Source organism: Leucoraja erinacea, unplaced genomic scaffold, assembly GCF_028641065.1.
Source record: "Leucoraja erinacea ecotype New England unplaced genomic scaffold, Leri_hhj_1 Leri_1155S, whole genome shotgun sequence".
In the NCBI taxonomy this organism is placed as follows: domain Eukaryota; kingdom Metazoa; phylum Chordata; class Chondrichthyes; order Rajiformes; family Rajidae; genus Leucoraja; species Leucoraja erinaceus.
The window spans coordinates 25,001-36,545 of NW_026575402.1; the positions used below are offsets into that span (position 1 = coordinate 25,001).

Genomic DNA, 11,545 nt, shown 5'->3' on the forward strand with positions numbered 1-11,545 from the left:
GAGTAGTTCATTTTGGGCTTTTTATATCCCGCAGTATTTTTCTCGGCATTTGAGGGCACTAATCCAGCGCGATGTCAACGTTCTAAACCAGCGCGTTCCACATGAACCCACTACAAAGCCGATTTAAATGGGCATTTATTTACAGCAATTGAACACTAAATTCCTTCCATTTGGCCTATAAATTAATGTAAATTAGATATAAAAATCATGTTATATTGTGAATCATTTGTGAATAATCTTTGGACACTTAGGCTATTTAAAAATGTTAATCTTTCCTTAAGAAATGGGCCTTTGACTATCCAAGATCACAGCTTTTTTGTAATGTCCATTGAAAATCAATAGGGAACAAGATGCTAATTTCCGAGTATGAAAATGGCCATAACTTTTTTAATACTTGAGATATGGGAGTGAATTTGGTGTCAAATTAAACTTATTGTTATGCTTTATCTGATGGGATAAATTGCAGATTTTTGAAATCTCAAAATGTTGTAACATTGCTACACAGAGGCAGAACGTGAGCGCGCACCGTCACCAAATCCATTGTATCCATCGCCGCATCCACCGTATCCGCCACCTCCTCTCGACCCACCGCCAAAACCACCTGGAGTGAGGAAGAGGAGGTTAGTGACTCAGTCTCTTCACCTCCCCCCCCTCTGGCTCTGACCGCCTGGGACCACTCTCTCCCGCAGTCAGTAGCAACCCCCCCTCTCCCCACACACACACATATACACACACACACCGTCCCCACCTTCACCTCGGCTGTTGAAGTTACCGCCTCCACCACGGCCGCCAAAGTTGCCGCCGGAGTTGTTGAAGTTGCCGCGGAAATTGCCCGAACTGCCTCGACCTGCCGTCCAATAGGGAGACGAGTTTTACCACGGTGGGATAACACACAGATACAAAAACCCCCTCTAGTCCCCACACATCTCTACCCCGAAACATCAACCCTGCTTGGGGGGAGAAATTCATCGGTATCGAGCCCCTATTCCCTGGAGATCAGGAGCTGATCATCCAACTCAGTATCCCGTGGACAGCCTTCTCTCCATACACCCTTTAGAGGGCTCTCTGCCCTCTTCAATAGGGCCAATGGCGAGGACCTGTGGGACAGAGGGTTACCAGGCGTGAAAAAAGATTTCATAGGTTTTACCTGAGGGGCAACTTTTCCCAAGCTGTGAGGGTGTTGGGTGTATCGGAAACGAGCTGCCGGAGGAGGGTAGTTAGAGGTAACTTTTAAAGAGGCACTTGTGACTAACGTAGAAACGGGGGCATGTTGGTCGGGGTGGGACTAGTGTAGATGGGGAACATGTTGGTCGGGGTGGGGGACTAGTGTAGACGGGGCAAAAATGTTGGTCGGGGGGGTGGGACTAGTGTAGACGGGGCATGTTGGTCGGGGTGGGACTAGTGTAGATGGGAACCATGTTGGTCGGGGTGGGGGACTAGTGTAGACGGGGCATGTTGGTCGGGGTGGGACTAGTGTAGACGGGGCCCTGTTGGTCGGGGTGGGACTAGGACTAGTGTAGATGGGCGCATGTCGAATCGATCGGGGTGGGACTAGGACAGAGTGTAGACGGGGCATGTTGGTCGGGGACCAGGGGACACGGGGATAAGGGCATGTTGGTCGGGAGGGGGACTAGTGTACAGACGGGGCTGGGTGGTCGGGGCTGGGGAGGAGTAGACGGGGCATGTTAAGAGTCGGGGTGGGACTAGTGTAGACGGGGCATGTTGGTCGGGGTGGGACTAGGACTAGTGTAGATGGGTCGGTCGGTGGGACTGGGACAAGTGTAGACGGGGCGGGGCATGTTGGTGGGGGTGGGACAAGTGTAGACGGGGCATGTTGGTCGGGGTGGGACTGGGACTAGTGTAGATGGGCATGTTGGTCGGGGCCCAATTCTGCTCCACTGTAAATGCTACCCGTGAGGGAACAAGGGACTAGGCTGGTCTGTGTCTCACCTCTCTGGTTCATGCCCGAGTTCTGCATCTCCTCCCGCGACAGAGCCTTCCTCACTTCGCAGTTGTGTCCGTTGACCGTGTGGTACTTTTGAACTGCAAGAGAAGTCGCCAGGTTAGAAGGCAACGTTGGTTGGTCAGTCAGTTGCTCCCCCAGACTTACACCCACCCACCCACCACCAGGTCTCTCCGTGCCCGCTGCTCACCGACTATCTTGTCCACCGCATCGTGGTCGTCGAAGGTGATGAAGGCGAAGCCTCTCTTCTTGCCACTCTGCCGGTCTGTCATCACCTCGGTCACCTCGATCTTGCCGTACTTCTCAAAGTAGTCTCGCAGGTGGTGCTCCTCTGTGTCCTCCTTGATGCCCCCCACAAAGATCTTCTTCACCGTCAGGTGAGCCCCGGGGCGGGTGGAGTCCTGAAGGGACAAGGGACGGGACACGTTAGAAACTTCACCGAAACTTTAGTGAAAGGCCCGCCCGGATAGAGTGGATGTGGAGAGGATGTTTCCACTTGTGGGAGTTCTGCTGCAGTTGTACAGGGTCTTGGTGAGACCACACCTGGAGTATTGTGTACAGTTTTGGTCTCCTAATCTGATGAAAGACATTATTGCCATAGAGGGAGTGCAGAGAAGGTTCACCAGACTGATTCCTGGGATGTCACGACTGTCTTATGAAGAAAGACTGGATAGACTTGGTTTATACTCTCTAGAATTTAGGAGATTGAGAGGGGATCTTATAGAAACTTACAAAATTCTTAAGGGGTTGGACAGGCTAGATGCTGGAAGATTGTTCCCGATGTTGGGGAAGTCCAGAACAGGGGGTCACCGCTTAAGGATAAGGGGGAAATCCTTTAAAACCGAGATGAGAAGAACTTTTTTCACCACAGAGAGTGGTGAATCTGTGGAACTCTCTGCCACAGAGGGTAGTTGAGGCCACAGTTCATTGGCTACATTTAAGAGGGAGTTAGACGTGGCCCTTGTGGATCAGAGGGTATGGAGAGAAGGCAGGTACGGGATACCGAGTTGGATGATCAGCCATGATCATATTGAATGCTCGAAGGGCACCTAATTTCTATGTTTCTATTTAGAATGGAGACAAGAAAACACTTTTTCTCACAGAGAGTTGTGAGTGTGCGGAATTCTCTGCCTGGGTGGTGGTGGTGGTGGAGTGATGCATTTCCTCCCTGGGACTTCGGTGAAGGGTGTAAATTGTCCACTGTGTGTCCGTGTGTGTGGGACGGTACTAGTGTTTCCGCGCTGTATCGCTGATCTAAACTCATTGAGGCCAAGGAGCTCATTGTAGACTTCAGGAAGTCCAGAGGCGGCACGCACACCCCCATCCACGTTAACGGGACGGAGGTGGAACGTGTTTCTAGCTTCAGGTTCCTGGGGGTCAACATCTCCGATGACCTCTCTTGGACCCACAATACCTCTACTCTGATCAAGAAGGCTCATCAGCGTCTCTTCTTCCTGAGGAGACTGAAGAAGGTCCATCTGTCTCCTCAGATCCTGGTGAACTTCTACCGCTGCACCATCGAGAGCATCCTTACCAACTGCATCACAGTATGGTATGGCAACTGCTCTGTGTCTCCGACAGGAAGGCATTGCAGAGGGTGGTGAAAATTGCCCAACGCATCACCGGTTCCACGCTCCCCTCCATTGAGTCTGTCCAAAGCAAGCGTTGTCTGCGGAGGGCGCTCAGCATCGCCAAGGACTGCTCTCACCCCAACCATGGACTGTTTACCCTCCTACCATCCGGGAGGCGCTACAGGTCTCTCCGTTGCCGAACCAGCAGGTCGAGGAACAGCTTCTTCCCGGCGGCTGTCACTCTACTCAACAACGTACCTCGGTGACTGCCAATCACCACCCCCCCCCCCCGGACACTTATTATTTATTTTTTATTCAAATCGTTTGCTATGTCGCTCTTCAAGGGAGATGCTAAATGCATTTCGTTGTCTCTGTACTGTACACTGACAATGACAATTAAAATTGAATCTGAATCTGAATTGAGGCCATTTTTTAAAAACAAAACCAGCATCTATGAAACGTGACCCACCTCTCTGGACACGGCACGTTTAGGTTCGACGACACGACCATCCACCTTGTGGGGTCTGGCTCCCATAGCCCCGTCTACCTCCGACACGCAGGAGTAGGTGACAAAGCCGAAGCCCCGGGATCGCTTGGTGTTGGGATCCCTCATCACCTGCAGAGAGACACAAGGAGAAAACAATTCCTCCAGTTTGACGGCCTGGAAAAGATCATCCACGCATTCATCTCCTCCCGCCCGGATTACTGCAACTCCCTTTACACCGGCACCAGCCCATCTTCCCTGCCCCGTCTGCAACTGGTCCAAAACACCGCAGGGCAGCGAGACTCCTGATGGCCACCACATCACCCCGATCCTGGCCTCTCTCCACTGGCCCCCTGTGCCGTTACGTATACATTTCAAGACCCTCCTCTATGTCTACAAAGCCCTGAATGGGCTTGCACCCACATACATTCCCGAGCAGCTTTTAATTTCATTGTACATGTATAGTGACAATAAATGGTCTGTCTGTCTATTTATCTGTCTGTCTGTATACATTTCAAGACATAGAAATAGAAACAAGGTGCAGGAGTAGAGGCCATTTGGCCCTTCGAGCCTGCACCATTCGCCATTCAATATGATCATGGCTGATCATCCAATCCAGTATACCGTACCTGCCTTCTCTCCATACCCCCCTGATCCCTTTAGCCACATCTAACTCCCTCTTTAAAGATAGCCAATGAACTGTGTGGCCTCAACTACCCTCTGGGGCAGAGAGTTCCACAGATTCACCACTCTGTGTGAAAAACACCGTGGGATATTCTCATAGAAGACCCTCCTCTATGTCTACAAAGCCCTGAATGGGCTTGCACCCACATACATTCTTGAGCAGCTTTTAATTTCATTGTACATGTATAGTGACAATAAATGGTCTGTCTGTCTGTCTGTGTGTCTGTCTGTGTATCTCTCTCTCTCTCTATCTATCAATCAATCAATCAATCAATCAATCAATAACAATCTTCTCGCCCACCCTCTAGGTCCCCCAGATCAGCCGACTTGGGGCTGCCGAATATCCCACGATCTAGACCAGTGATTCCCCAACCTTTTTTTGGCCATGCCCCACCTAATCACCTCTAAAATCCCGATGCCCCCCCCCCCATGTGGTGATATATAACCATAGAACAATTACAGCACGGAAACAGGCCATCTCGGCCCTACAAGTCCGTGCCGAACAAATTTTTTTTCCCCCTTAGTCCCACCTGCCTGCACTCATACCATAACCCTCCATTCCCTTCTCATCCATATGCCTATCCAATTTATTTTTAAATGATACCAATGAACCTGCCTCCACCACTTCCACTGGGAGCTCATTCCACACCGCTACCACTCTCTGAGTAAAGAAGTTCCCCCTCATGTTACCCCTAAACTTCTGTCCCTTAATTCTGAAGTCATGTCTGAACCTCTTGTTTGAATCTTCCCTATTCTCAAAGGGAAAAGCTTGTCCACATCAACTCTGTCTATCCCTCTCATCATTTTAAAGACCTCTATCAGGTCCCCCCTTAACCTTCTGCGCTCCAGAGAATAAAGCCCTAACTTATTCAACCTTTCTCTGTAACTTAGTTGTTGAAACCCAGGCAACATTCTAGTAAATCTCCTCTGTACTCTCTCTATTTTGTTGACATCCTTCCTATAATTTGGCGACCAAAATTGTACACCATACTCCCAGATTTGGTCTCACCAATGCCTTGTACAATTTTAACATTACATCCCAGCTTCTATACTCAATGCTCTGATTTATAAAGGCTAGCATACCAAAAGCTTTCTTTACCACCCTATCATTATGAGATTCCACCTTCAAGGAACTATGCACGGTTATACCCAGATCCCTCTGTTCAACTGTATTCTTCAATTCCCTACCATTTACCATGTACGTCCTATTTTGATTTGTCCTGCCAAGGTGTAGCACCTCACATATATAATTCTTATCATTTAAAAAGTGAACTCCGTTTCAGCTGAAGAAGTTTAAAACGCCAATACCTTGGTTTAAACAAGCTTCAAAAGAACAAAAATAAAAATCGAAAATTTGGACCCAGCTCAATGGCCCCCCCCTTAAAAACCAAATTACGCCCCAAGTTGGGAACGGCTGGTCTAGACGAGAGTTGTTTTTTAAATGTGCTATATAAATAAATGTGACTTGACTCGACTTGAGAGCGGGAGGGAGTAGGTCACGCACGCACGCCCTTGTCCACGGCAGGGAGGGAAGGAGTAGGTCACGCACGCAGGCCCGTGTCCACGGCAGGGAGGGAGGGAGACAGACTCACCACGCAGTCGGTCAGCCGGCCCCATTGCTCAAAGTGGTTGCGTAAGCTGTCGTCCGTCGTCTCGAAGCTCAGGCCGCCGATAAACAGCTTGCGCAGCTGTTCTGGCTCCTGCGAGTCCTCCAACAGGAAGAAATGAAACACCTTTAGTACAGCACTTTAAAACAACAACGCAGCCGACTAAAGTGCCCGACCGCCCAGCTCCCAGATTCAGTCACAGAAACATAGACGATAGGTGCAGGAGTGGGCCATTCGAGCCTGCACCATTCGCCATTCAATATGATCATGGCTGATCATCCAACTCAGTATCCTGTACCTGCCTTCTCTCCATACCCCCTGATCCCTTTAGCCACAAGGGCCACATCTAACTCCCTCTTAAAGATAGCCAATGAACTGTGTGGCCTCAACTACCTTCTGTGGCAGAGAGTTCCACAGATTCACCACTCTGAGTGTATATAATAAGAATAATAATAATTTTATGTTAAGCACCTTAAAAACAACCAAAGCTGACCAAAGCAGACCAGAAAAAAGAAAACAAGCAAGACATCATAAAACAGGCAGAACAACAGACGTACAACTAACACGAGGCGCATAAACTACATACGAAAATCCAAACAATAAATTAAAAAAACATAAAACACGAGTACGAACAACGCAGCAAAACCAATCAAATAAAGTTAATAAACAATTCAACACCTCACTGGTCTACAAAGGCCACGGAGAATAGATATGTCTTCAGGAGTGACTTAAAAACAGCTAGAGAAGGGGCCTGTTTAACGTGCAGAGGCAATTCATTCCACAATCTCGGAGCCGACACAGCAAAGGCACGGTCCCCTCTGAGCTTCTGCTTAGTCTTTCTGTATATATATATATATATATCTTTGTGTGTGTGTGTGCGCATATATATATATATATATATACACACACACACACACACATATATATATATACATACAGGTGCACAACCTTATACACATATATATACGTACAGGTGCACAACCTTTTAAAAAATGTTTTTCTCATCACGGTCCTAAAAGATTTCCCCCCTTATCCTTAAACTGTGTGTGTGGCCCCTTGTTCTGGACTTCCCCAACATCGGGAACAATCTTCCTGCATCTAGCCTGTCCAACCCCTTAAGGATTTTGTAAGTTTCTATAAGAATTTTGTAAGTTTCTATAAGATCCCCCCTCAATCTCCTAAATTCTAGAGAGTATAAACCGAGTCTATCCAGTCTTTCTTCATAAGACAGTCCTGACATCCCAGGAATCAGTCTGGTGAACCTTCTCTGCACTCCCTCTATGGCAAGAATGTCCTTCCTCAGATTTGGAGGCCAAAACTGTACGCAATACTCCAGGTGTGGTCTCACCAAGACCCTGTACAACTGCAGTAGAACCTCCCTGCTCCTAGACTCAACTCCTCTATGGCAAGAATGTCTTTCCTCAGATTAGGAGACCAAAACTGTACGCAATACTCCGGGTGTGGTCTCACCAAGACCCTGTACAACTGCAGTAGAACCTCCCTGCTCCTAGACTCAAATCCTCTGCGGCAACGATGCCTATCGGCTTGAAGTCGGATAACAATTAAGGGTCACCTCTATGACCGGCGGCCATCTTGAGTGGGTCGAACCAGCACGGCCATTTTGAGAGAGGGTTTGTCTCGTCCCATCACATAAAATGGTGGGGAGTGGACAGACTGGCGGCCATCTTGAGTGGGTCGGGCGGGCTTGCTGGCTCCGTTACAACGAGGGGGGGCGTCTCGACCCGGAAGGCCGCCCGTCCCCTTCTCTCCAGAGACGCTGCCTCCCCTCTTCCCCTCTCCCCCCCCCCAACCCGTTACTCCAGCACTGCCCTGTTACATCCAATTGAGATTGGGGGGGCCATCTTGAGAGGGTCAAGTCAGTCAGTCACCTTGAAGAGGGCAATTTTCTTTGTTCAATTAAAACACACAGTTCCCGGTTGCGAACTAGTTGTCTAAGGAGGTGGGGGGGATTTTGAGCAGTTCTCCTCCTTCCCCCCCCCCCCCCCCCACCTCCTTGAGCGAGTCATTTAAAATGGGGGTTGGGGCGGCTATTTTAAGCAGGTCGCCCTCCCTCTCTTTCCTCTCCCCTAGTGCATTGAGCGGCAATTTTGAGCAGGTCTCTCTCTCTCTCTCTCCTCTCCCCTAGTGCAGTGAGCGGCAATTTTGAGCAGGTCTCTCTCTCTCTCCCCTAGTGCAGTGAGCGGCAATTTTGAGCAGGTCTCTCTCTCTCTCCTCTCCCCTAGTGCAGTGAGCGGCAATTTTGAGCAGGTCTCTCTCTCTCTCTCTCTCCCCTAGTGCAGTGAGCGGCAATTTTGAGCAGGTCTCTCTCTCTCTCTCTCTCTCTCCCTAGTGCAGTGAGTGGCAATTTTGAGCAGGTCTCTCTCTCTCTCTCCTCTCCCCTAGTGCAGTGAGCGGCAATTTTGAGCAGGTCTCTCTCTCTCTCTCTCTCTCCTCCCCTAGTGGAGTGAGTGGCAATTTTGAGCAGGTCTCTCTCTCTCTCTCTCTCTCCCCTAGTGCAGTGAGCGGCAATTTTGAGCAGGTCTCTCTCTCTCTCCTCTCCCCTAGTGCAGTGAGCGGCAATTTTGAGCAGGTCTCTCTCTCTCTCTCTCTCCTCTCCCCTAGTGCAGTGAGCGGCAATTTTGAGCAGGTCTCTCTCTCTCTCTCCTCTCCCCTAGTGGAGTGAGTGGCAATTTTGAGCAGGTCTCTCTCTCTCTCTCTCCTCTCCCCTAGTGCAGTGAGCGGCCATTTCTCCCTCTCCCAACCCCACACCTGCCATCGTGAGCTAGTCGCCTAATAATAATAATAATAATAATTTTATTTATAGAGCACTTTAAAAACAAACATAGCTGCAACAAAGTGCTGTACATCACTAATCATTGACAAAAAAGTTAATACACACCAAAAATAACAATCAAAAGAAATAGTAGGAAAAGACATGTAAAATAAAGAAACATCAAAAACACCACAAACAGAAGCAAAGCCTCAGGCATGGTCAAAAGCCAGGGAGTACAAATGCGTTTTAACACTGGATTTGAAGATGGACAGGGAGGGGAGGGGGGGGGGAGATAGGGGCGGGCATTTTGAGTAGGGTCACACACACCGCCGCCGCCACCTTGAGTAGGTCCCCCCCCCCCCCCCCACAGCCGCCATTTTGAGTAGGTCTCAACCCCACCAATCTAGAGCAAGCCATCTTGAGTAGGTCACACACACACACACAGCCGCCATCTTGAGCAGGTCCACCCCATCTCGAGTAGGCCCCACCGCCATTTTGAGTGGGTCACCCACACAGCCACGATCTTGAGCGGGTCCACCCCACAGCCACCGCCATCTTGAGTAGGTCACACCGCCATTTTAAGTGGGTCCACCCCACCATCTTGAGTCGGTCACTCACACAGCCACCATTTTGAGTAGAACGCACCCCCCCCCTTTACGCCGCCATCTTGAGTAGGTCACACACACAGCCATTTTAAGTGGTCCCACCGCCATCTTGAGTAGGTCCCACCGCCATCTTGAGTTGGTCGCCCACACAGCCACCATCTTGAGTAGTTCCCACATTTTTTGAGTGGGTCACACCCCCCACCGCCATCTTGAGTAGGTCACCCCCCCCCGCCGCCATCTGAGTAGGTCACCCCCCGCCATCTTGAGTAGGTCGCTCACACAGCCACCGCCATCTTGAGTGGGTCCCCCCCCACACATACCACGCCATCTCGAGTAGGTCACACACACCCCACCATCTTGAGTATGTCCCACCGCCATTTTGAGTGGGTCCACCGCCATCTTGAGTAGGTCCCACCGCCATCTTGAGTGGGTCACACACCGCCCGCCATCATTTAAGTAGGTCCCCCCCGCCATCTTGAGCAGGTCACATCTTGAGCAGGTCCCCCCACCCCACCCCCCTCCCCGCCGCCATCTTAAGGCGGTCAAACACACAAAACCCCCTTCGACGACGAAGACTCCCTCCGCCGCCGCCATTTTAAACCCAACACCGCCACCACCGAGATAAAAAAACACACATCATATACACACACATACACATCACAAAACATTAAAAACGCCCCGGGCCGTGAGCGGAGACATTCAAACTAAGGCGCCCGCGCTAAAAAAATTAAAAAATATATATTATCCGCCGAGTTAGAGCGAGAATGGGAAATGTTTACCTCCATGTCACGCTCGTACGAGGGCGCCGTCTTGCCGGTCGGGTGACGCCGCGGCTTTTAATATAAAGAATAGAGAGAGAGAGATGGAGGGAGGGAAGGTGGAAGGATCGGCAGCGGAGAGATAGAGAGAGAGAGAGAGAGAAATATAATATTTAACTCTAATCGGGAGCTCCGTCACCGTCACCGTCAACAGCGCAAGAGACCGCCCTGCGCAGCCGCACCGCCTTATATACCCCCCCTCCCCCCCGCCCATTGGTCCGTTCCCCCGTCAGTCATCGGGGACCGACGTCTCCCATTGGTTGATTGTAACGTCGTCCCGCCTCCTCTAGTCGCTGATTGGTTGCTGACTGATGTCCCGCCTACTGTGCAATGCCATTGGTTCCCGCCTCTCATGCAGCTCGACGTCTCATTGGTCGCCTTCAACGTCGTTCAGGCTCCTCTAGTCGCTGATTGGTTCACCGTGGATGTCCCGCCTACTGTGCAATGCCATTGGCTGCCTCCAGCAATCAACTCGACGTCCCATTGGTCGACCTAGACGTCACTCAGGGCGTGTCCCGCCTCCTCTAGTCGCTGATTGGTTCAATTCGACGTCCCATTGGTCGAGAGAGACGTCACTCAGGGCGTGTCCCGCCTCCTCCAGTCGCTGATTGGTTGTTCGCTGAGGTCCCGCCCACTGTGCAATGCCATTGGCTGCCTCCAGCAATCAACTCGACGTCCCATTGGTCGCCTTCAACGTCAGTTCAGGCTCCTCCAGTCGCTGATTGGTTCAACGTGGATGTCCCGCCTACCGTGCGATCCCATTGGCTGCCTCCAGCAATCAACTCGACGTCCCATTGGTCGCCTTCAACGTCCGTTCAGCCTCCTCTAGTCGCTGATTGGTTCAACGTGGAGGTCCCGCCTCCTCTACAATGCCATTGGCTGCCTCCAGCAATCAACTCGACGTCCCATTGGTCGAATGTAGCGTCGTTCAGGCTCCTCTAGTCGCTGATTGGTTGTTCGCTGAGGTCCCGCCTACTGTGCAATGCCATTGGTTCCCGCCTCTCATGCAGCTCGACGTCCCATTGGTCGCCTTCAACGTC

General features: G+C 50.6%; 1 protein-coding gene across 2 annotated transcripts in view; it reads right to left on the reverse strand.

Moving 5' to 3' along the window:
• Nucleotides 1-10,650, reverse strand: part of LOC129715387 (heterogeneous nuclear ribonucleoprotein A1-like) — a 16,456-nt gene extending 5,806 nt beyond the window's left edge. Inside the window, exons 1-7 of one of the 2 annotated variants that reach the window (XM_055665272.1) lie at nt 10,466-10,632; nt 6,295-6,413; nt 4,004-4,150; nt 2,154-2,364; nt 1,951-2,043; nt 755-847; nt 533-601 (exon numbers count right to left, since the gene is read on the reverse strand). In XM_055665272.1, the coding sequence (XP_055521247.1) occupies nt 533-601; nt 755-847; nt 1,951-2,043; nt 2,154-2,364; nt 4,004-4,150; nt 6,295-6,413; nt 10,466-10,472 (739 nt within the window). In that variant the 5' untranslated portion in view covers nt 10,473-10,632. Of the gene's footprint in view, nt 1-448; nt 602-748; nt 848-1,950; nt 2,044-2,153; nt 2,365-4,003; nt 4,151-6,294; nt 6,414-10,465 lie in introns of those variants that run through there. The other variant, XM_055665270.1, reaches the window with a different exon arrangement.
• Between the last annotated feature and the right edge of the window lie 895 nt (nt 10,651-11,545).